Source organism: Macaca mulatta, chromosome X (genome assembly GCF_049350105.2).
Source record: "Macaca mulatta isolate MMU2019108-1 chromosome X, T2T-MMU8v2.0, whole genome shotgun sequence".
Lineage (NCBI taxonomy): Eukaryota > Metazoa > Chordata > Mammalia > Primates > Cercopithecidae > Macaca > Macaca mulatta.
The window spans coordinates 49,279,901-49,301,183 of NC_133426.1; the positions used below are offsets into that span (position 1 = coordinate 49,279,901).

Consider the following 21,283-nt stretch of genomic DNA (forward strand, 5'->3'; position numbering starts at 1 on the left):
GCCTAATGTAACTCAATCTTCTCAGTCCTAGTCTCCAATTCTGGCTTCCCTCAAATTTCAGTCCTGGCTTGATTGGCACAAATTATACAAATGAGAAACCCCTACTCTGAGAGCTGGGAAGAGCTCCTCCCTGCCTGGTGGTCTCATCCTGCACCACTGCCAATGCTACCTTCAATTCCTCTGGAGTGGGGCTGACTCCCACTTTGGATGAGACCTGTCCCGTGTTTCAGCCAGCTCAGTTTGTCCTGAGAGAATCCCAGAGCCGGTGCCTGGCACACAGTAAATGCCTGATAAGCCTTCACTGAGCGAATGTAACCCCAAAGGCTGGGTGAGGAGTAAAGCTGGGGCAAGAAGCAGAGAGGACCTCTGGGATCTGTGTGGGATAAAAGTAGGTTACTCTTAGGTGGTCTCAGGAAAGCCAGGTGGGCCCTGAGTGGGTTCCCCAGGGCTGGGAGCCCTGCCCTTTGCTGTCACCTATGTTGTCTACTGATGGAGGATTTAGGTTTTCTTTTCTTTCTCAGGCAGAAGGTGGGAGATGGGAGACAGAGCGATCTCAATTTAGCCGCCCTAAAATTCCTATTACTGTCAGAGAACCCCTCTGCCTAAGATGCATCACATACCAGGACGATTCTAACCTCTAGGACTCTTCCCTGGCAGGACTCTCCTCTGGGTTTCCTTCTCGTTTCCTTCTCATCCGTCTACCCTTCCTAGTTTGACCTGGCTGAGCCCTGGTGAAATCTCTGCCTTTCTTCCTCTCCGGGTCCAAGCACCTTTCACACCCTCTCTCTCCCCTTTCCTCCATCTCTGTCCAACGCCCTCCCCCTCCCCCTTCCCCCTCCTCCACTCTGCCTCCAGCTTTTTTTGGCTGCTGTCTCTTCTTCCTCCTCCTCCTCCTCCCTCCTTCCCTGACGCTGAATAATCAGGCCTGGCTGTCCTGGTTTCTGGAAATACCCGTGTGTGGGCAGTGGCTCAGGGTAGGAACAGGGGATGGATGGATGGGGGCCCCCAGGCAGCCCTGTCCCCCAGTGCAAAGACAACAAAATCCAGGGGTGTGGTCCATGCCTGTCTCCTGCTGGGGAGGGGAGGGCAGGAGGTTTATTGAGCAGTTGGGGAAGGGTGAGAATTCAGAGGGCATGGACGCAGGCCATCTCGTCTCCCAAGTCCTCCTCGTCGAAGCGGGAAAGGATGGACTCCTCGTCGCTATAGAGCGAGCTGGTTCCCTGTGCCAGCAGGTCACTGGCAGCACTGTCCATCTCATCCAGTGTCAGGCGACATGCATCTGCAATCTCCTGCTTGGCCAGGGCCACGAAACGTGGGTCTCGAGCAAAGAGGCCCAGACCCTCCGATATGAGCACCTGGGGGCACAGTGTGCACAGAAGGTTCAGTGTGGATAAATGACGTGCCCATGAGGGCATGTAGGGAAGTCAGTGGGGGACAGGGGTGAGGAGAGGTCGTAGGGCAAAGGGATATCTACATGCACAACGTAGGACCCGGGGACTCCTTTCCTTCCTCCTCCAGTACCCACCTCCTCCCCTTCTCCCCCAACCATCTTGTCTATATGCCGTCTGGACTCACAGCCTCCACCAAGCTGTCGGCACTGCCCCTCTTCCCATGGCTGGGGTCCGAGTGGGTTCCAGGCACGTGCAGACAGGTGAAGGTGCGCAGTGGGCCACTGGATCTGCCGAGGTACCCCTCCCCCGCTGCACCCTCTTCCACCAACAACAGCGGAGCATACAGGAGCCGACCCCGCTGAGGTGGTGTTGCCCAGGAACCCTGAGCCGGAAAAAACATCAGAGGGGCAGAAATGGATAAGTAGGGTATGAGGGTCTAGGACTCACTGCTGTGCCTACCCCTTTCCTTCAATATACAACTGGAGTGAAACTGAATGGGTATAAGTCAGGCTTGAGTTTATTTATGTAAGAGCGCAGAAGGTCTGGGTTTAAATGTCAGCTCTGCCACTTACTACCTGCATGATCTGGGGTAAACCTCTCTGGGCCTCAGTTTCCTCACAAGTACAGTGAGCATTGTGTGCATTCATTCATATGTGTCCTGTTCTTCAGAAGGCTCTGAGGCCAGGCACGGTGGCTTACGCCTGTAATCCCAGCACTTTGGGAGGCTGAGGTGGGTGGATCACCTGAGGTCAGGGGTTTGAGACCAGCCTGGCCAACATGATGAAACCCCATCTCTACTAAAAATACAAAAATTAGCCAGGCATAGTGGCGGGCACCTGTAATCGCAGCTACTTGGGAGGCTGAGGCAGGAGAACCGCTTGGACCTGAGAGACAGAGGTTACAGTGAGCCGAGATCTCAACACTGCACTCCAGCCTGGGCAACAGAGCAAAACTCTGTCTCAAAAAAAAAAAAAAAGGGCCTGATATGTGCTGTGTTTGAGAAATTCAGCCTAGGCTGCCCCCACCTCTCCAGACCCCAGACCCCAGCACCACCTCCACAGCCTCACCTGAGCCCTATTGGGCCCTGAATTTCGCCCACGATGATAGGTGCCTGGGATGGGTAAATCCTCACAACTGCCCTGGCGCTGCAGACACTGGATGGTGAAGGAGGGCTTCCGACCTGGGGGTGGGTGGGGCACCAGGGGCAAGTAGCAATGTCAGTGTTTCCCCAGATCTCTGTCCTGAATGCCCTTGGGGGCCCCTTGGATCCATCCCTGCTCTCACCTGCAGGTGTGGGGGGCAACAGACGGCGGCGTGGTGCAAGGTGCCCATCCATGTATCTCTGAGCTCTGTGAGGTGGCAAAAGGACTGGGTACGGGGGAGTCCCTGCCTGCTCATCTAGGTAGGAGAGCCTGTGTGGGTGGGAGGGCCAGGGGTGAACTTGGGTCTGGGTCTGGGCCTGGGAGATGGGGCACCAACAGTCCTCCTCGACCCAGTTCCCACCCCTCCCCCACCCCAGCTCATGGATTCATCCCATGTGGTGTGGCCAGTGTACCGATCAGGGACTTCCTCATCCTCATCCTGCTTGTCTTGACCTCTGGTTCCCTTGGGCTGAGAATTTCCTTCTTCTGGGATGGTGAAAATGAGAGCCCCAGAGCCTCTCCTGGGGAAAGTGAGGCACGTTAGGCAGACCAGATCCCTCAATATGTGGCCCTGGGCCACTGGTTCCTCTCATACCATGCCCCAACCCTTACAGAAACACTGGGCTTTTGGATTTTGTTGTTGTTGTTGTTGAGGACGAGTCACATAAAATTAGCCATTAACCATTTTAAAGTGACCATGGGCTTTTGTTTAATAGATGTCCATCTCATCAGAAGGACCGAAAGTTTCAAAAAAAATCAAAGTTGACCTGTAGAGAGATGCCTTCAACACAAAACTGGCATGTATTAGGAGTGGAGGGAGCCTGTAAAAGCTAGGCCCTTTATTTTTTTATTTCTATTTTTTATTTTCTGAGACGAGGTCTTACTCTGTCACTCAGGCTGGAGTGCAGCGGCATGATCTTAGCTCACTGCAGCCTCAACCTCCCAGGCTCAATTTATCCTCCCACTTCAGCCTCCCAAGCAGCTGGGGCTACAGGCATGCACCACCATGCTCAGCTATTTTTTTTATCTTTTGTATGGACGGGGTCTCATTATGTTGTGCAGGCTGGTCTTGTACTCCTGGGCTCAAGCGATCCTCCCACCTTGGCCTCCCAAAGTGCTGGGATTACGAGTGTGAGCCACCATGCCTGGGCAAGCTAGACACTCTAAAAAAGTTTTTAAAATTTTTTCTTTCAACTGCCTGTGTATTGTCTAAAAGCTAAGTGCTCAACATGCATTACCTCATTTCATCCTTTCTTTATCCCTGTGAAATAAGTGCTTTATCATACCCCTCATACAGGTGAGGAGACTGAGGCTTATAGAAACGAAGTGACTAGGCCGGGCACGTGGCTCAAGCTAGTAATCCCAGCACTTTGGGAGGCTGAGGTGGGCAGATCACCTGAGGTCAGGAGTTCGAGACCAGCCTGGCCAACATGGCGAAACCTCGTCTCCACTAAAAATACAAAAAAAATTAGCCTGGCGTCATGGCACATGCCTGTAATCCCAGCTACTCTGGAGCCTGAGGCAAGAGAATCACTTGAACCCGGGAGGCGGAGGTTGCAGTGAGCTGAAATCGTGCCACTGCACTCCAGCCTGGGCGACAGAGCGGGACTCTGTCAAAAAAAAAAAAAAAAAAAAAGTGATTAGCCCAAGGTCACTTAGCAAATGGCAGAGCCAGGATTTGAACTGAAAATCTTGGTTTCAAATAATGTGCTTTTTGCATTAAACCTTTGTATTGCCTTTCTCGTATGAATCTCTTATCACCCTCTATTCTTACCTGAGCCCTTGAAACACCTCCATTCTTCCCAAATTTCTGCTTGAAGGCCTCTAGGCCCTCCCTCCCACCCTCCTCAACTTCATGCCTCCAGAATTGCCTCAGTCCAGTCTCTAGTCCTTGCCTTCCCTCACAATCTACCTCCAGACACTTGACAATACCTGTGGGTGTTGGATCCAGCCTGGGGCACACTGGGCTGACTGGAGGTGGGAGTCCCCCTATCATCATCACTGGGCCCAAGGGAGAGTGAATCTGGAAGTCTGTCCCCGACAGGCAGAGACACAGAAATCCTGGAGCCCCGGCGAGATGGGGGCTGGGAGACCATCGTGGCCTGTGGAGAGTCACAGGACTGAGTGTTGCATCCACTTTTTGGCTAAGTTATTTGGTCATATAGCGTGTCTCCCCCACAGGTCCATGAATGTGGGCCTTGCCCTCCAACAGCGGTGGTAAATATCAAATAAATAAACAAGTAAATAAATAAATAAATATTTGCGATACGGTCTTGTTCTGTCACCAGGCGGGAGTGCAGTGGCACGATCACAGCTCACTGTGGCCTCAACCTCCCAGGTTCAAGCAATCCTCCCGCCTCAGCCTCCCAAATAGCTGGGACTACAGGCTTGCACCACCACTCCTAGCTAGTTTTTAATTTTTTTGTAGAGAGGCGGTTTCATTATGTTGCCAGGGCTGGTCTTGAACCTTAGGGTTCAAGCAGTTCTCCCACCTTGGCCTCCCAAAGTGCTGGGATTATAGGCATGAGCCACCATTCCCAGCCTCAAATAAATATTTTTCTATTGCAGAGGGGGCTTCTCTGGGGTGGGGTGGCTTCTTCCCAGAAGCAGTGTCGAAATCACTCAGGGGATTGACGAAGTATTTTACAATCAAGTTCCTGGGAGAGTGAAAACTTGTCCTCACTTTGTTAGTTTCCAAGTCCTTCTCATCTTCCTCCTCCACTCCCTCCTGCCCCTCTTCTTCCTCCTCCTCACAGGTGAGGGCCTGCCGCATCTCAGGACCCAAGTCCTGCAGGCTCCGCAGACCAGCCTGTGGAGGTGGTGAAATAGGTAAGCAGGCAGCTCAGGGTCTGAACCTTCCCTCTCTGTTTCCCATGCAGGCGAGTAGGGTGGGGGAAGGAGTCCTTCAGCCACCCTGGCCCTCTGTGAGGCCTGGGGCCTCAGTTTCCTCATCTGTGGCATGGGTTTCACAAGATCAAAATGGGGGTCAGCATCAGCCACAGCACTGTCACACATGCCCGTCCACACCAGGCCCTGTCCCGAAGACCTGAAGGGCCGAGGAGGTGCTAGGGGCGGCCTCGTTGCCTAGTAGCCCTTTTTCTTTCCTCCTCCTGAATTTGCGGAAATAGTCCTGGATCAGAAATGTGGCGTAGAATTTGCCCACGGTGACCTCCTCCTCTAGGGGCAAGGGAGAGAAGGCAAGATCACACGGGGGCCCTCTGACCCAGCCCGCCTCCCCGCTCTCTACCCACCAGCATGGACTTCCCCTCACCCTCTGCCCAGCACTGGTTTTGTGGTGGAGAGCGATCATCTGCCATTCAGGGACTGGCGCGGGGAACTGGGGCGGGGATAGCTCACCGTCTGGTGGGGGGATGACCTCATCTAGCAGCTTCTGCTTCATCCGCTTCCAGATCTTTTTGATGACAATCCGCAGCTCCTGGTTGGCTTGCTCCAGGTTCCCTGCGTTGGAGGAGGATGTGGGGCATGAGCCAATAGGAAGAACCTCCACAGCTGCCCCCTCACTGTTGGAGGGGTGACTTCACAAGCTGCTACCGCAGATGCACACCGCCCCCATTGGACATGGAGGGTGGGGAAACAGGCCTGGAGAATCCGGTCACCCATTTTGAGGTTCAGAGCTAGGAGAGGGGCCCATGATTCCATGAATTTGCTCCTTGCACCCTCCCCAGGAACGATCCCACTCCTGCCCCTCCCCTACACCTTCTGTCTTGATCTTCAGGGATGTCCGGACCAGGGCAAAGAGTGTGGCGTTGAATGTCACCGTCCCATCTGAGTTGAGGGGCATGTTCATTGCCACAAGTCTCTGTGAACACCAGAGACATGAAACCCACTCTGGGAAAATGCTGGGTATGCAGGAATGAATGTCAAGGGGCAGAAACCTCTGAGGATGCGATCAAACACCCCTCCCCACCCAAGGCAGATCCCTTCCCACCCTTGCCATGTGATAGCTCTCTCAGGGGCCTGGGGGTGGGCAGGTGCACAGACCTTGCAGGCTACTCGGTGTGGGCACAGCTTCCCGAATCCCAGAGGGGGCTGGATACGTCTCAGCAGGGCAACCACATCCAAGTGTTTGATGTGGCCCCTGGAGGAGGTGGGGAGGTACCACTGGATTGGCGATACCCCCTCTAGCCCTTTCTCAAGGCCCCACCAGCTCATCACTACCTCCCCCCACCAGTACCCCAGAGCTTGCCAGGGAAGAACTGGAGGGCAGTCAGAGAGGGCAGAGGATGGGGCAGTGGAAACCTTGGGGGCATCTATTGACTGGGTAATGGGATGCAGAGGTTGGAGGTCTGGGGGCTAGGGGACTGTGTAGGGCTGTGCATTGTCCTCTGGATTCTAGGTAAGGGGATAGAGGGCATACTTGGCCCCAGGGTCATATTCAGACCAGATCCTCTTGAATTCATCAAGGTGATGGGGGCCCAGGATGGACCAATCTCTGGTGAGATAATCAAAGTTGTCCATGATCACAGCCACAAAGAGATTTATGATCTGTGGGCCATTGAGCAGGGGAGCGGTTAGGTGAAGGGCAGAACAGTGTCATGGAGGGATGGTGGTAGGCTGGGGTGGGCTTATATGGTCATGAGTCTCTGGGTTGGTCTTGTCATCAGACCAGCCCTCTCACCCACTCTGAAGATCTGGGCTGCCCACGTCACATCCCTGAGCCCCTCAGGGCCAGCCCCCATGACGGTGGTGGTGGTTGTTAGGAAATGGTTCTCACCAGGAAGGCACAGAGCATGAAGAAGCTGATGAAATAGGCGATGGCAAAATTGCTACCACAGGTAAACTCTTCACCAGGGCCGAAGTCAGACTCAGGATCACACCGATTTCCGGGAAGGCTGGCAAGCATTATCTCCTGCCATGCCTCACCAGTGGCACACCTGGTGGGGGTCACACAGGGGTAGCATCCTGAAGGGATGGCTATGAAGTCATGGCAAATGGAGTTGGGAGAGGACTGGGGAATGAGGAGATGACCTACTTCTCACTAGGGGCTACATCTGGCACAGATAACATTTCAATATTTTAACAGCCAGTGTGGCCATGTTGATGACAGTCGTGTTTGCATCTTACAGATGAGGCACTGAGACCTGAGAAGGGGACGTGTCTTACAGACAGAAAGAAAATGGCTGAGGCTAGAATACTCTAACAGACTCCTCACATCATAGCCAGGAAACATCTTGGGCTGAATGGAGCCCCATGCTGCCGTGTTATTCCCATAGCTCAAGCAGTCTGAGGCTCAGAGAGGGTGTGTGGGCACCCACGGGCATGAGGTGGCAGGGGAGTGAGTAGATGTCACCTGAACAGAAGCAGCACAGCCTGTGGAAAAGTCTGGAAGTTGTTGTTTCGGTTTATCTGTGTGCCATCCTGAAGAGCCACCTTGCCGAACATCTGTGGACACACCAAGGCTGTGTCAGTGGGGTGAACCCATGCCCCACCCATTTCACACCTCCTAATACCTAAAGGAGCCTCATAACCCTGACAAACAGTGCATCACTGCTGATCTCATTTCACAGATGTGTAGATTGACCCAGGGCTGTCCAGCTTGTCTGTCTACCCGCCACCCCTACTTTGGGGCTATTCCTACCCCATCCCCTGCCAGCAGAGGAGTGCCTAAGGGATGCTTCCTAGGGTCCCCACTTGCCTGCATGCCAATGACGGCATAGATGAAGAATATCATTGCGATGAGAAGAGCCACATAGGGCAAGGCCTATAGGGATGGGGGAGCGGGGCAGAGAATAGATGCACAGGCTCAGGCAGAGAACTATGAGCCCCAGAATGCACTGCTTTCCCTGGCCTGGGCCTACTGGAAGATACAGTCCATCTCCAAACTGCCCAGGACTGCGGTGTCTCTCAAATGTGAACATAGTGTTAAGTAGATAGAGTAAGGTCAGTGAGGCCAGAGGTGTGTTGGAAATTGAGAGCCCCGAAAAGAGAGAAAATTGGAATGATAATTTGGAAATGGGTATGGCATGCTGGGAGATGTAGTTCTGAGGGTTGTAAAGGGGCAGGCTGAGAAGTGTGAAATGGGGGAGAAGTATGGTCAAAGGGATGGGGTGGGGAATTACCTGGAAGGACTTGATGAATGTCCAGAGCAATGTGCGGATCCCTTCACCCTTACTGAGAAGCTTGACCAGCCGCATGACTCGGAAGAGGCGAAAGAAGGTGATGGAAATGCGGGAGCTGTCCTCAGAGCTCTGGGGTGAGGGGTGCAGTAGGGATGCTCAGTTTGCATTTACTCCAGCTATCTCCCTATCTCATTCTTTGGCCCTCCCAGTACCCAAATCACTCAGGCCCCAGGGTAATCCGGAGGGATGGAGGGACAGAGGGACATGGGAAAAGAAGCAGAGAGTCCTTGTTATGAGGGTGGGCTACCTCGCCAAGGTGGCCACCATTCTGGAGGGAGATATGACCAAGAAAAAGGTGATAGGGGAGATGATGACATCATAGGCCCAAGTGAACAAGGCAAGAAATGATGGAGCAGATATAGGGGGTGATGGAGGGGTCATTATACAGGAGACGATGGGAAAGTTTATATGGTAGTGGATTAGGATGGTTGTGGAAAAAGTTGGTAATGGGAGTGGAAGGGAGAGGAGAGAGTAAAGGAGGTGATGGATCAGAGACATTGGAGCCAATAGAGGAAATGATGGATCCAGTGGTGTCATGGAGATGATGGAGATGAGAACCGATGGAGGAGCCAATGGAGAAGCCAGTGATGGAGATAGGGAACCAGCAGCATTGTCAGTTGAGGCGACAGAACCATGTAGTACCCAATGGAGGTGATGGAGCCAATGATATAGTCAGTGGTGATGACAGAGCCATGAAAGAGCCAGTGTCAGAGACGATGAAGTTGGTGGAGAAATGAAGCCAATGAAGTCATCAGAAAAGATGGAGCCAAAGCAGGAGTCAGTGGACATGACGGAGCCAATAGATGGGGAATGTAGAGGCAATGAAAGAGATAACAGAAATAACAGGAGAGGTGTTTTAGGAGATGGTGGAGCCAGTAGATAGGTTACAAAATGGAATGAGGAAGCCGGTAGAGGGGGACTTTGGCTGAACCCAACAGGGACTCAGAAGAGATAGAGCTAGAATGAGAAGCACTGAGTCTCCAGGAGTAGGGAGGATATGCGTGGGAACCACCTACCCACATGAAGGGGAGCCCCAGGATAGAGGTGAGGGAAGGTGTGTAGGGTGAGAGTGGATTAGTGGAAAGGCCAGTTCTCACATTGACTTCAGTGACGGCAATATCTACTACGCTGCCCACCACGATAAGAGCATCAAACGTGTTCCAGGCATCAGTAAAGTAATGCTGCAGGCAGGAGAAAAGTAGTGCCCTGTCTTCTCAAAGCTTGCAAGCCAGGGTAGGGGGCCAGTAGTAATAGGGGGCGCTGGAGGCGGGCAGGGCTTGGCTTGGATCACACGATGGGCCTGCACCTGAATCCTTCTCACTCCCTAGACTCACTCCCTGGTTGCTGCCCACATCCCCAACCCCAGAGCTCTGCAATACACTCCACTCCCAAGGAACTCATCCACTGGTGGGTGGGGCTAGAGCAGGGGGGCCACCTTGGGCTTGAAGGCGATGATTTTGAGCACCATCTCAATAGTGAAGAGACCAGTGAAGACCATGTTGAGGATGTCCATGGCGTAGTTGAAGGGAGCAGTCTGCTCATAGTGCTGCAGGAGAAAATCAGGTTGAGATGGAACCTGAGGCAGAGACCCCCCACACCCAACCAAATATTCCCTGGCCTGGGCTGAGGCGAGTCTGGGGACATGATCGCACTGTGGATTGGTCAAACCCCTTGCACTGTCTGCCTCCCATTGTGGATACTGGAAAGTTTAGTTCTTGATTCCTAGCTTTTCTTGTAGCTAGGCAAGGCCAGGTTGACTAATGAGACATAAACATAAATCTGCTGTTGGTTAGCAGCTTCTGTAAACAATATTTTGCTTTCCAATGAAAGGATCAAATAAGGAGAGTCCCCAGGTACAACTCTCCCTGCCTTGAGTGTGGTTTTGATGCCTGGAGCTGTGACCATGAAACAACAATCATGAGAATGAATGCCAACTTGCTAAGAATGGTAAAGCAGAAAGATAGACAGAGCATGGGCCCCGGATGAACAATGAACAAACAGCCTACCTCTGCACTTCTCGATACCTGAGATAATTACCACAATTCATTGACTCCAGGATGCACATCTTTTTACATTTTAGAATATCTGAAATTGGGGTGCATTTTATAATAAATGGCAACTTGCAATGGCCACTGGCTACCTTTTTTTTCACATTCTTACATCTCTGAAATCAGGATGCAACTTACAAGTACTGGCCATGGACTTGAAGAAATATGGCAAATGTCTTTATAGCTTAAGTCACTGTTAGTTAGCAGGGGGTTTGTTACTCGCAGCCTTAAGTGTTCCTAATGGTTCCCAAGGGATTGTGTGGAGATAATAGGGTCAGGAATCTGGCGGGGTTCAGGCAGGGATCTCAGACCTGCATGGCTAGGGCAACTGTGTTGAGCAGGATGAGCAGGAACATCAGGTACTCGAAGGCAGCAGAGTTCACAGTGGCCCACACACGATACTGATGCGGGTTCTTGGGGATGTAACGACGGAGTGGCTGGGCCTTGAGGGCATATTCCACACACTGACGCTGCATACCAGGGCAGGGCATGAGTGAGCAGTGGGGTCCTGAGGCAAGGAGGGAAGGGTTGGTGACCATCCACAGGGGGTCAGGGGTCAGAGGTCACCTGGTTCTTGTCCAGCTCACAGTTTTGATACTCCTGCTCGCCCTGGGCACGGAAGGTGATGATGACGAAGCCCACGAAGATGTTCATCATGAAGAACGCAATGATGATGATGTAGACAATGAAGAACACTGAGATTTCCACACGGTAATTATAGATGGGGCCGTGGTCCTCTGCATAAGCATCGATGGCCTTGTATAGCAGTCTGTGGGAGCCAGAGGAGGGTAGAGGTAGGGGCAGGTGAGGGGATATCCCAGCCCCTTCAGACCTATCCCCAGTCCACTTATCAGAGACACCCCAGAGTTTCCTGCCCGGCACCCCAAAGACCCCTAAATCTCCTGACCTAACCACCTGGGACCTCCATACATACTCTAAGAGATCCCTGCCAGACACTCAAAGAGTCCAAATCCTCTGTCCCATGCCCTCAGAAACCCCCATACAGTCCTCCAGAGAATCTCCATTCAGACCCTCAAAGACCCAGAAATCCCCTAAGTTTCCACAGACCTTCAAATCCCCTTCTCCAACCACCTGGAGACCCCCATGCACCTCCCCAGAACTTCCACACAAGCCCCCAATGATCTGTAAATTTATCCCTGTCCATCAACTTGAATCCCCACTCCATCTTCCCACAGAGCCCCACAATGAGTATCCCAAAGACCTGCACAGCTTTCTAGAAATCCCTGAATCCCTGCTTCATCTCTTCAGAGACCAATCCCAGTCCCCTCAAACCTCCACTCTGTCCCCCCAAACCATCTCCAATCCTTTCTAGGCTTCTATCTAGCTACCTAGTCCCTTAGAGACCCCTGTCTAATTCCTGGAGATCCCTCACTCAAGTCCCCAAAGAACTCCCACCCAGCTTCTGGGAACCCCACCTCTACAGTCCTCCGATACACTCACCACTCTCTAGAAAAACCCTATCCAGTCTCGAGAGACCTTCGTCACATCCCCCAGATACACTCCCACCCATTCCCAGGAGATCCCAACCCAATCCTGCAGAGACCCCTGCCCTATCCCCTGATAACCCCAGGGCCCTGTCCCTCACGCAGGCCAGCCTTCAAAGGTGGAGACAGTGAACAGGGCCATCATGGCTGAAAGGACATTGTCAAAGTTGAAATCACTGTTGACCCAGAGCCGCTCCCGGACCAGGGGCCGTGACACATCTCCATCTGGATACACCAGGAAGGAGCCCCTATGGATGTTGCAAACAGGTTAGATGGGTGAGGAGGGGAGAGGAACTGGGGAAATGTTCTGGGGTCTCCAGCATGGAGGCAGCAGGACATAGTGGTGGAGCAATATGGTCTGGGTTCAAATCCTGTCCCTCCATGTCCTGGCTGTGTGATCTTGCACATTTACCCTTTCTGTGCTTCCATTTCCCCACTCTAAGAAATAAGGATAATAACAGAATTGATTTCCTGGCTTGTCACAAGGATTAAGAAATGTCACAAGTCAAGACATGAGACTAGTGTCTGGCACATAGTTGGCATCATTTCATCATCACCATTATTCTCATCATCGCCTGCCAGGAAAAAGTAAAACAAATAATAGCCAACGTTTATTAGCACTAACTATATGCCAGGCACTGAGCTAGATTTTTCTTTTCTTTTTCTTTTTTTTTTTTGAGACAGAGTCTCAAAAAAGACTCCACCCAGGCTGGAGTGCAGTGGCATGATCTCGGCTCACTGCAACCTCCGCCTCCCGGGTTCAAGCGATTCTCCCTCCTCATCTTCCCGAGTAGCTGGGATTACAGGCGCACAACATCAAGCCCAGCTAATTTTTGTATTTTTAGTAGAGATGGGGTTTCACCACATTGGCTAGGCTGGTGTCAAACTCCCAACCTCAGGTGATCTGCCTGCCTCAACTTCCCAAAGTGCTGGGATTACAGGCGTGAGCCACAGCGCCCAGCCCAAGCTAGGTTTTCTGTTTAGCGACTTTACATTGTACAAAGTACATTTTCCATGTAGTAGCTCATTTACTCTTCACAAGAGCCTTGTGAGATAGCCCTGTTTTTCAGTTGAGTGAAATGGAACTGAGTAAGTTTAAGAAATGTAACTAAGTCTCATGAAGTGGATTTGAACCAGTAATGTCTGACTTCACAGCCCAGGCTTTTAACTACCCTCTACAGGAGTCTCAAGATGGAAGCTGGGGGCTCAGGGTGGGGGTGGTGATTGCTAAGGGTCTGGAGTGGAATGTAGGTCACTTGGGGAATGTGGAGAGGGATTTGGGGGAGGTATCAGGGGGACCTCCGAAGACTTGGTGAGATCTGAGGGCCTCTGCAGTTCTTGGGACAATTCTGGGACTATATCTTTGGGCCTTGGTGAGATCTAGGGGCTGTATAGTCTTTGGGAGGGGTCCTGAGCTCCGTGGAGGGCAGGGCCTTGGGCACTCACTTGCATTCTTGAGGGGTGTGTTTGGCCTCGTCCGTGCAGGTGTAGAATTTCCCCTGTAGGGAGGATGTCTGTCATATAGGTTCACCCTTCATCACGCTCCCGCCCGGACCCCTGCCTGGCATTCCCTCCAGTGTTTGCCCCACCTTGAAGAGCTGCACCCCGATGCAGGCGAACATAAATTGCAGTAGTGTGGTGACAATCATGATGTTCCCGATGGTCCGGATGGCCACAAATACACACTGCACCACATGCTGCGGGCACCCAAGCATATGGCTACTGAACACTACAGGCCACAGTGGTCATGAGGCAGGGACTCTGGATGCAGCTCAGGGACTTGGGCTGGGGACATGTGGTGATGGGTCAGAGATGTATGGCTAGCAACATGTGTTCAAAAGGCAGTGCTAGGGGCTAGAGATGTGTGGGCACCCACCAGGAATAGGTGTTTGCCGGGTGGGGATCTGTGGCCACCTGTCAGGGAGCTGGGTCTGAGAAATGTGGCCACTGGTAGAAACATACGGTCACTTGGAAGGAACATGGGTCAGGCCACATGGCTAGTGGTCAGGGATGTGTATTTACGTGTCAGGTCCAGGCTGTATGGTCACGCATCAGTGGAAATGGTCAGTCTGATCAGTGATCCTGGCCCCAGGGGCAGGGCAGGGCCTGGGTCCTGTGGGTTTGGGTGCGGTGGGGTTACCTTGAGTCCCTTGGCCCTGTTGATGGCTCGGAGGGGCCGCAGTACTCGCAGTACTCGCAGAATCTTCACCACTGAGATGGCACTGGAGCTGGGGAAGGGGCAATCCTCAGGCATTGGCCCTGGCTGGGCCCCGGCTGTGAGAGGAATAGGGTGGGCTGGGGAGCTGTCACTTACTGGATGCCAAAGGAGATGAGGGACACACTGACCACTAGCAGATCCAACATATTAAACCAGCTACGGCAGAAGGAGCCGCGGTGCAGGAAGGCCCCAAACACAGTCATCTGGGGACGGGACATGAGGCTAGACTCCAGACCTGGAGGTGGTGGGGGTTGGGGGAGGTGGGGATGGGGACAGGAGAGGTGGGCTGCAAGGACCAGTGGGGAGAGTGCTGGGGCAACTGAGGGTAGAACTGGAGTCCCATTAGTCACCTTTAGTAGAATCTCCACAGTGAAAATGGAGGTGAAGGCATAATCGAAGTAACCCAGAATCTGGGGTGTGAGAAAGAGCGGGGAGCCACTGAGTCATGACTGAGGGGGATCCTAGGTGACTTCTCAAAAGGCTTGGCCATCAGAAAGATTAGGGTTTAAATTTGGACTCTTCTGCCTCTACCCAGCTACATGGGCACCCTTGGCCTGCTTAACCTCTCTGAGCACAGCTTCCTCCTCAGTCAAATATTGATCTCGCCCCTGGTGCTTCCCCGTGTGTTGCACACACCGTAAAGGCTGATACTGCATCAGCTGCCATTAACGAGCCTCTCTCTAGGCTCACCTAGGGCTCTTCTCCTTATCTCCACCCTGCCCCAGCTTGTGCCCACGAGGACACCCCTAGGAGTGTCCCCTCAGCTCCTATCTCCCAGCCAAAGGCTCACGTGGTTGCGGAAGGAGTGGGCTCGGATGGGGTCCTCAGCGGCCAGGGACACACTGCTGAGGATGATGAACACCAGGATAAGATTGGTGAAGACATGATGGTGGATGAGGGTGTGGCAGCCCTTCCTCAGCCTGTGGAGAGGGAGTGGGCCATGGTCAGAACTCAGGACCACAGAACTGATCAGGGATTCCAAGGGATACAGCTCTGGCCCTGATGCAACACCCATGCCCCCACTCCCACCTTGGCTGCTCCATGGTCCTCCACCTGCCCTAGCCCCTCCTGCCTTACCCCCTGCCACTTCCAGCACTCACGGGTTGGTTTGGCTGAGGCAGAAGAAGGCGCTGCCCTCAGGGATGGGTACCACCTTCTCCTTGGGTACAACTTCCTGCAGGAGTTCCACACCGCCTGCACCTTCTTCCTCTTCTTCCTCTTCTTCTTCCTCCTCCTCCTCCATGTCTGGCACCAGAGAAAAGCAAAAAAGAAAATTAATTGAGCAAGTTGATGTAAAACACCCAGAAGAGTGTTTGCCACATGGCCAATTCTTTCCATTTCCCTGCTAGAATGTCAGCTCCTCCAGGAAGGTATTTTAGTCTGTTTTGTACGCTGCTGTGTCCACAGCACTTAGAACAGTGCCTGGGACACAGTAGGAGCTCAGTAAATGTGTGTTGAATGAATGTTGTGTACACAGACTATTTTATAATAAAGGCTCTGAGAAGTTCAGCAGTAAACAAAACGTGTTTCTCTTCTTCTTACTTTTCTTTAGAGACAGGGTCTCACTCTGCTTCCCCAGGTTGGACTTCAGTGGTGCCATCATGGCTCACTGCAACCTTGAACTCCCGTGCTCAAGCAACCCTCCTGCTTTAGCCTTCCGAGTAGCTGGGACTACAGGCTTGCATCATCATGCCTGGCTAATTATTATTATTATTTTTTAAGAGATGGGGTCTTGCTATGTTGCCTAAGCTGCATTTCTCTTCTTTAACCTCAATGTTCCCAAACGTTGCTGACCACATACCAAGTCTGTTATTTTCAGGATGATCTTGGAAAAGGCCGATCTCTGGAGAGAAGGGTTTCAGGGGTCAGGAGCTGTCTGCCTGAGCTCTGTCCCCAGGGTCCCACACCTGCTCCACCTGGCCCTGCCTACTTGCCTGCTCCTTCCCTCCTTGTACCCTCCTCTTCCTCTTTCTCCACACCAGGCACCTGAGGACAGGAAGACGGGGGTCATCAATGGTGAGGGAGACACAGGGAATGGACACAGGGGAAGCATGGAAGAAATGCAATAATAGGGGAATGAATAGGCAGAGGATGAAGGTTAAAGACATGCACATGGCTGGGCGCAGTGGCTCATGCCTGTAATCCCAGCACTTTGGGAGGCTGAGGCAGGTGGACCACTTGAGGTCAGTGAGTTCGAGACCAGCCTGGCCAACATGGTGAAACCCTGTCTCTTTCAAAAATAACAAAAATTAGCCGGGTGTGGTGGCACTCGCCTGTAAATTCCAGCTACTCAGGAGGTTGAGGCAGGAGAATCTGTTGGACCCAGGAGGCAGAGGTTGCAGTGAACCGAGATGGTACCACTGCACTCCAGCCTGGGCGACAGAGTGAGACTCTGTCTCAAAATAAAACAACAACAACAAAAAAACCAGACATGCACACATAGACAGGTAGTGGTGGGAGTAGGAGGTGTAGACAGTGCCCAGGCATCTAACTCACCAGGCCTTCATTCTCCGGTGGGAGGTCCTTCTCACTGCTCTTCTCCCTGTGCGAGGAAATAGGGGTGATTGCTGCAGATGGGCAAAGGGGGATCGATACAGTCAGAACAGACCTTTCTTGAGTCCCATAGAACCTTCTTGCTTCGCTCTTCCCCATTGCCCGTCCCAACAGTCTGTTGTCAAAGCAGCCAGAGGGAGCCTGTTAAACCCTGTCTGGGACATCCCAACTCTGCCCACAACCCTCCCACGGCTCCTTAATTCAGGAAAAACTACAGTCCTCACCCTGGCCCAGAATGCCCTCAATCTGGCCCCCCATTTCCTCCACTGACCTTCACTCCATACCACGCTCCTCCTTCCTCACTCCATTCCAGCCTCACTGTTTTTATTTTTATTTTTTTTTGAGATGGAGTCTCACTCTATTGCTCAGGCTAGAGGGCAGTGGTGTGATATTGACTCACTGCAACCTCCACCTCCTGGGTTCAAGCGAGCTTGTCTAGCTAATTTTCTTTTGTATTTTTAGTAGAGACTGGGTTTCACCGTGTTGGCCAGGCTGGCCTCGAACTCCTAACCTTAGGTGATCCACCCTCCTCGGCCTCCCGAAATGCTGGGATTACAGGTGTGAGCCACTGCACCCCGGCATCGCTGGTATTTTTTTTGAAAGTGCTAAGAATGCGGCCAGGTGCAGTGGCTCATGCCTGTAATCTCAGCACTTTGGGAAGCTGAGGTGGGTGGATCACCTGAGGTTAGGAGTTCAAGACCAGCCTTGCCAACATGGTGAAACCCTGTCTCTACTAAAAATACAAAAAATAAAAAAAATTAGCTGTGTATGGTGGTGTACGTCTGTAATCCCAGCTACTCAGGAGGTCGAGGCAGGAGAATTGCTTGAACCTGGGAAGCGGAGGTTGCAGTGAGCTGAGATGGCACCACTGCACTCCAGCCTGGGTGACAAGAGCAAAACTCCATCTCAGAAAAAAAGAAAAAAAAAGTGCTAAGAACATTAGCACCCCAGGACCTTTGCACTTGCCACTCCCCTTTTGAATACTCTTCCCCTAGATATTTGCATGGCTCACTCCTGCACTTCATTCAAGTCTCTGGTGAAATGTCACTTCCTCATAGAGACCTTCCTTGCCAACCTTAACCCCAAAGAGCAATCTTCATTTCTTGCTGTCCTTTCATTCTGTTTTATTTCTCTTTATTACATATTATTAACATATATTATATATTCATTTGTTTATATTTTTCTTGCCTTCCTCAACTAGAATGTTAGTTCCATGAAGGTGAGGACTCTGTCTGCCTTGTCCCCTGTTGTCTCCTTAGCATCTAGAACAGGACCTGGCACACAGTAGGCACTCAATAGATGCATGTTGAATGAATGAGGACTGGCAGATGGTATCTGGAGATGGGGATTACCAGGGTGTCTAGAGGCATCTCTGGTGGTGGGGGTGTCTGAGGGGTTCCCAGTTAGGGATTCCAGAGAGAGACTGTGTTAGGGGTGGAGCCAGATCTCACCCGCCCTTGTCCTTGGCAGTGCCTGCATCTCCACTGGCCAGGTTGTCCACAGCAATGGCAAGAAACACGTTCAACAGGATGTCTGGGATGAGCTTAGGCTGCAAAGGATGGAGAAGCACCCTGCCTGTAGACCACCCAGGTCCCCCTACCCACCCCCACTCAACCATCATCCAGCCCCACAAAGCTCCAAGGATACAGTTGCCACAGATGAAGAGAATGATGAAATAGATGCACACCAGCATTCCTGGGAAGAAGGGACCACCGTATGCCATGATACCATCATACATGACCACATTCCAGTCCTCACCTGTCAGGATCTGGGGGTGGAAAGTCACCATGGAGCTCTTGGACCCCCTCCAACTCCAGGGTCTCCCCGACCCACCCATCCCATGGTCTCCAGATCCCACCTGAAAGACAGTGAGGAGGGCCTGGGGGAACGTGTCAAAGGTGCTTCGCTTGGTGTGGGTCTGGTCAAAGTTGAACTTGCCCCCAAACAGCTGCATGCCAAGCAGGGAGAAGATAATGATGAAGAGGAAGAGAAGAAGCAGCAAGGATGCGATGGATTTCATTGAATTGAGCAGGGATGCCACCAGATTGCTCAGAGATGCCCAGTGTCTGCAACAGAAATGGGAGGCGGAAGGGTCGATGCCATGTCCACTGGATGTGGCTGGAGCATCAGGAGCCGGGGCAGGGCTCCAGCTTGGGATGCACCTGGGAAGGTTCGGCTCAAATAGCTTTGGTGTCAGGGTTAGAACTGATTTTGGAGTTGGGGTGAGATGAGAGTAAGAAGTGGGGGAGGCTGGGCACGGTGGCTCATGCCTGTAATCCCAGCATTTTGGGAAGCCGAGGCGGGCAGATCATGAGGTCAAGAGATCGATACCATCCTGGCTAACACGCTGAAACCCCATCTCTACTAAAAATACAAAAAAAAAAAAAAAAAAAATTAGCCGGGCGTGGTGGTGGGCGCCTGTAGTCCCAGCTATTCGGGAGTCTGAGGCAGGAGAATGTCATGAACCCGGGAGGTGGAGCTTGCAGTGAGTCAAGATCACACCACTGCACTCCAGCCTGGGCGACAGAGCGAGACTCCGTCTAAAAAAAAAAAAAAAAAAAAAGTAAAGAAGTAGGGGAAAGTTGAGAGTTTGGTGTTAGAGTTGGTGTTGGGGTGTAATGGGAGATTGGGAGATAAGGTTACTATGGAGGGTTTTTTTTTCCTTTTTCCTTTTTCTTTCTTTCTTTCTTTTTTTTTTTGAGATGAAGTCTCACTCTGTTGCCCAAGCTGGAGTACAGTGGCACAATCTCAGCTCACTGCAACCTCTACCTTCTGAGTTCAAGCGATTCTCCTGCCTCAGCCTCCCAAGTAGCTGGGACTATAGGCACGTGCCACCACGCCCGGCTAATTTTTTTGTATTTTTAGTAGAGATGGGGTTTCACTACTTTGGCCAGGCTGGTCTTGAACTCCTGACTTCGTGATCCACCCGCCTCAGCCTCCCAAAGTGCTGGGATTACAGGCGTGAGCCACTGCACCCAGCCTAGGATGGAGGTTTAATGGAAGTTGGTGAAGCTAGAATTGGGCTTCAGGTTGGGACTGGGCCTGGTGTTGGGGATGGGGTTGTGACGTATTTGGGGTTGGAGATGGAGTTAAGGACAAGTTGTGGTTGAGGGCTGGGATAGAGGAGGGGATGGGATGAGACTGGGGCTGAGAATGGAAATGGAGTTGCAGTTGAAGATAGGGTGATAGGTAGGGGTTAGGGACATGGGGGTTCTGTTTGGGGAATAAGGATGGTATTATGGTTGGTGGTTAGTGACAGGGATGGGGCTGGGAGTTAGGGATGAGGTGGGAGATGGGGTTGGGCTTGGGAATGGGTGTTAGGGCTGTAAATGGGCTCATAGGTGACCTGTGGTTGGGGTTGGGGATCAGAGATGGTATTGTGGTTGGGGTTTGGGATGGGGTTTGGGTTGGGAATGAGTATGGCATTGATATCGGAGATGGGGTTGGAGAAAAACGTTAGAGCAGGAGTTGAGGTTGAGGAAGGCAATGGAAATGGAGTAGACATTCTCCTCAGTGGATGAAGACAGGAACTTGTGTCTGCTTGATTCCTGGTGTTTCCCTAGGGCTTGGCAGGGTGCCTGGCACGCAGCAGGCACTCAATGGATGTCTGCTCAATGAATGGTGAAGCAGATGAAGTTATCATTGGAGCTTGGGTGGGGGCTGTTGGGGCTGTGTTTGGGGACCTAGTCTTCCCCCTCCCCTGATACACACCTGGTGACCTTAAAGATCCTGAGGAGGCGCACACATCGGAGCACTGAGATGCCCAAGGGCTGCATGGTGCCCACCTCCACCAAGGTGGTCTCCAGGATGCCCCCACAGACCACGAAGCAGTCAAAGCGGTTGAAGAAGGAAGAGACATAGGCAGAGGGGCCCAGACCATACAGCTTGAGAAGCATCTCCACCGTGAACAGACAGAGCAACACTTTGTTGGCGTACTCTGTGGGGAGATGGGCAGGGGTGACTGGGCTGGCCAGTTTCCATGGTGACATGTGGGGAGGTAACTAGGGACCATGGGGTGACCCAAGGTAGCTGGTATCAGGCCAGGTGCTGGCTGAGGGAAAACTTAGGGCTAGGGATTGGGGTGAGTTTGTAGGTCAGAGTAGGTGAAGTTTTGAGGGGCTTGGAGATGGGGATGTGGGGCAGAGTCGGGGTGGGGGCCAGACTATGAATCCAGAAGACCCAAATTTACAAGTAGAGTTAAAGTCTAGGGTTTCTTTGGGATTGGGGCTTGTTTGTGGGCTATGGGTTAGAAATGTGCTCAGTATTCAGGCTGGGGCTGAGATTAT

At 52.3% G+C, this 21,283-nt stretch overlaps 1 protein-coding gene across 18 annotated transcripts in view; it reads right to left on the reverse strand.

The window, feature by feature from the left end:
* Positions 1-1,050: 1,050 nt before the first annotated feature.
* CACNA1F (calcium voltage-gated channel subunit alpha1 F) overlaps positions 1,051-21,283 on the reverse strand; it is a 28,491-nt gene continuing 8,258 nt past the window's right edge. For 3 of the 18 annotated variants that reach the window (XM_077988732.1, XM_028842220.2, XM_077988733.1), the window contains exons 11-44: positions 20,709-20,934; positions 18,856-19,063; positions 18,645-18,765; positions 18,449-18,530; positions 16,941-16,986; positions 16,379-16,430; positions 15,545-15,689; positions 15,235-15,364; positions 14,795-14,854; positions 14,541-14,647; positions 14,367-14,454; positions 13,816-13,923; positions 13,673-13,725; positions 12,328-12,474; positions 11,289-11,490; positions 11,033-11,191; positions 10,109-10,219; positions 9,771-9,854; positions 8,614-8,742; positions 8,190-8,255; positions 7,845-7,936; positions 7,269-7,428; positions 6,912-7,039; positions 6,536-6,632; positions 6,251-6,353; positions 5,891-5,992; positions 5,580-5,710; positions 5,217-5,342; positions 4,466-4,635; positions 2,947-3,054; positions 2,676-2,803; positions 2,459-2,571; positions 1,576-1,773; positions 1,051-1,355 (exon numbers count right to left, since the gene is read on the reverse strand). In XM_077988732.1, the coding sequence (XP_077844858.1) occupies positions 1,125-1,355; positions 1,576-1,773; positions 2,459-2,571; positions 2,676-2,803; positions 2,947-3,054; positions 4,466-4,635; positions 5,217-5,342; positions 5,580-5,710; positions 5,891-5,992; positions 6,251-6,353; positions 6,536-6,632; positions 6,912-7,039; positions 7,269-7,428; positions 7,845-7,936; positions 8,190-8,255; positions 8,614-8,742; positions 9,771-9,854; positions 10,109-10,219; positions 11,033-11,191; positions 11,289-11,490; positions 12,328-12,474; positions 13,673-13,725; positions 13,816-13,923; positions 14,367-14,454; positions 14,541-14,647; positions 14,795-14,854; positions 15,235-15,364; positions 15,545-15,689; positions 16,379-16,430; positions 16,941-16,986; positions 18,449-18,530; positions 18,645-18,765; positions 18,856-19,063; positions 20,709-20,934 (4,211 nt within the window). In that variant the 3' untranslated portion in view covers positions 1,051-1,124. Of the gene's footprint in view, positions 1,356-1,575; positions 1,774-2,458; positions 2,572-2,675; positions 2,804-2,946; positions 3,055-4,465; positions 4,636-5,216; positions 5,343-5,579; positions 5,711-5,890; positions 5,993-6,250; positions 6,354-6,535; positions 6,633-6,911; positions 7,040-7,268; positions 7,429-7,844; positions 7,937-8,189; positions 8,256-8,613; positions 8,743-8,920; positions 8,942-9,770; positions 9,855-10,108; positions 10,220-11,032; positions 11,192-11,288; positions 11,491-12,327; positions 12,475-13,672; positions 13,726-13,815; positions 13,924-14,366; positions 14,455-14,540; positions 14,648-14,794; positions 14,855-15,234; positions 15,365-15,544; positions 15,690-16,245; positions 16,288-16,378; positions 16,431-16,940; positions 16,987-18,448; positions 18,547-18,644; positions 18,766-18,855; positions 19,064-20,708; positions 20,935-21,283 lie in introns of all 18 variants that reach the window. The other 15 variants (XM_077988731.1, XM_077988730.1, XM_077988738.1 and 12 more) reach the window with 10 other exon arrangements.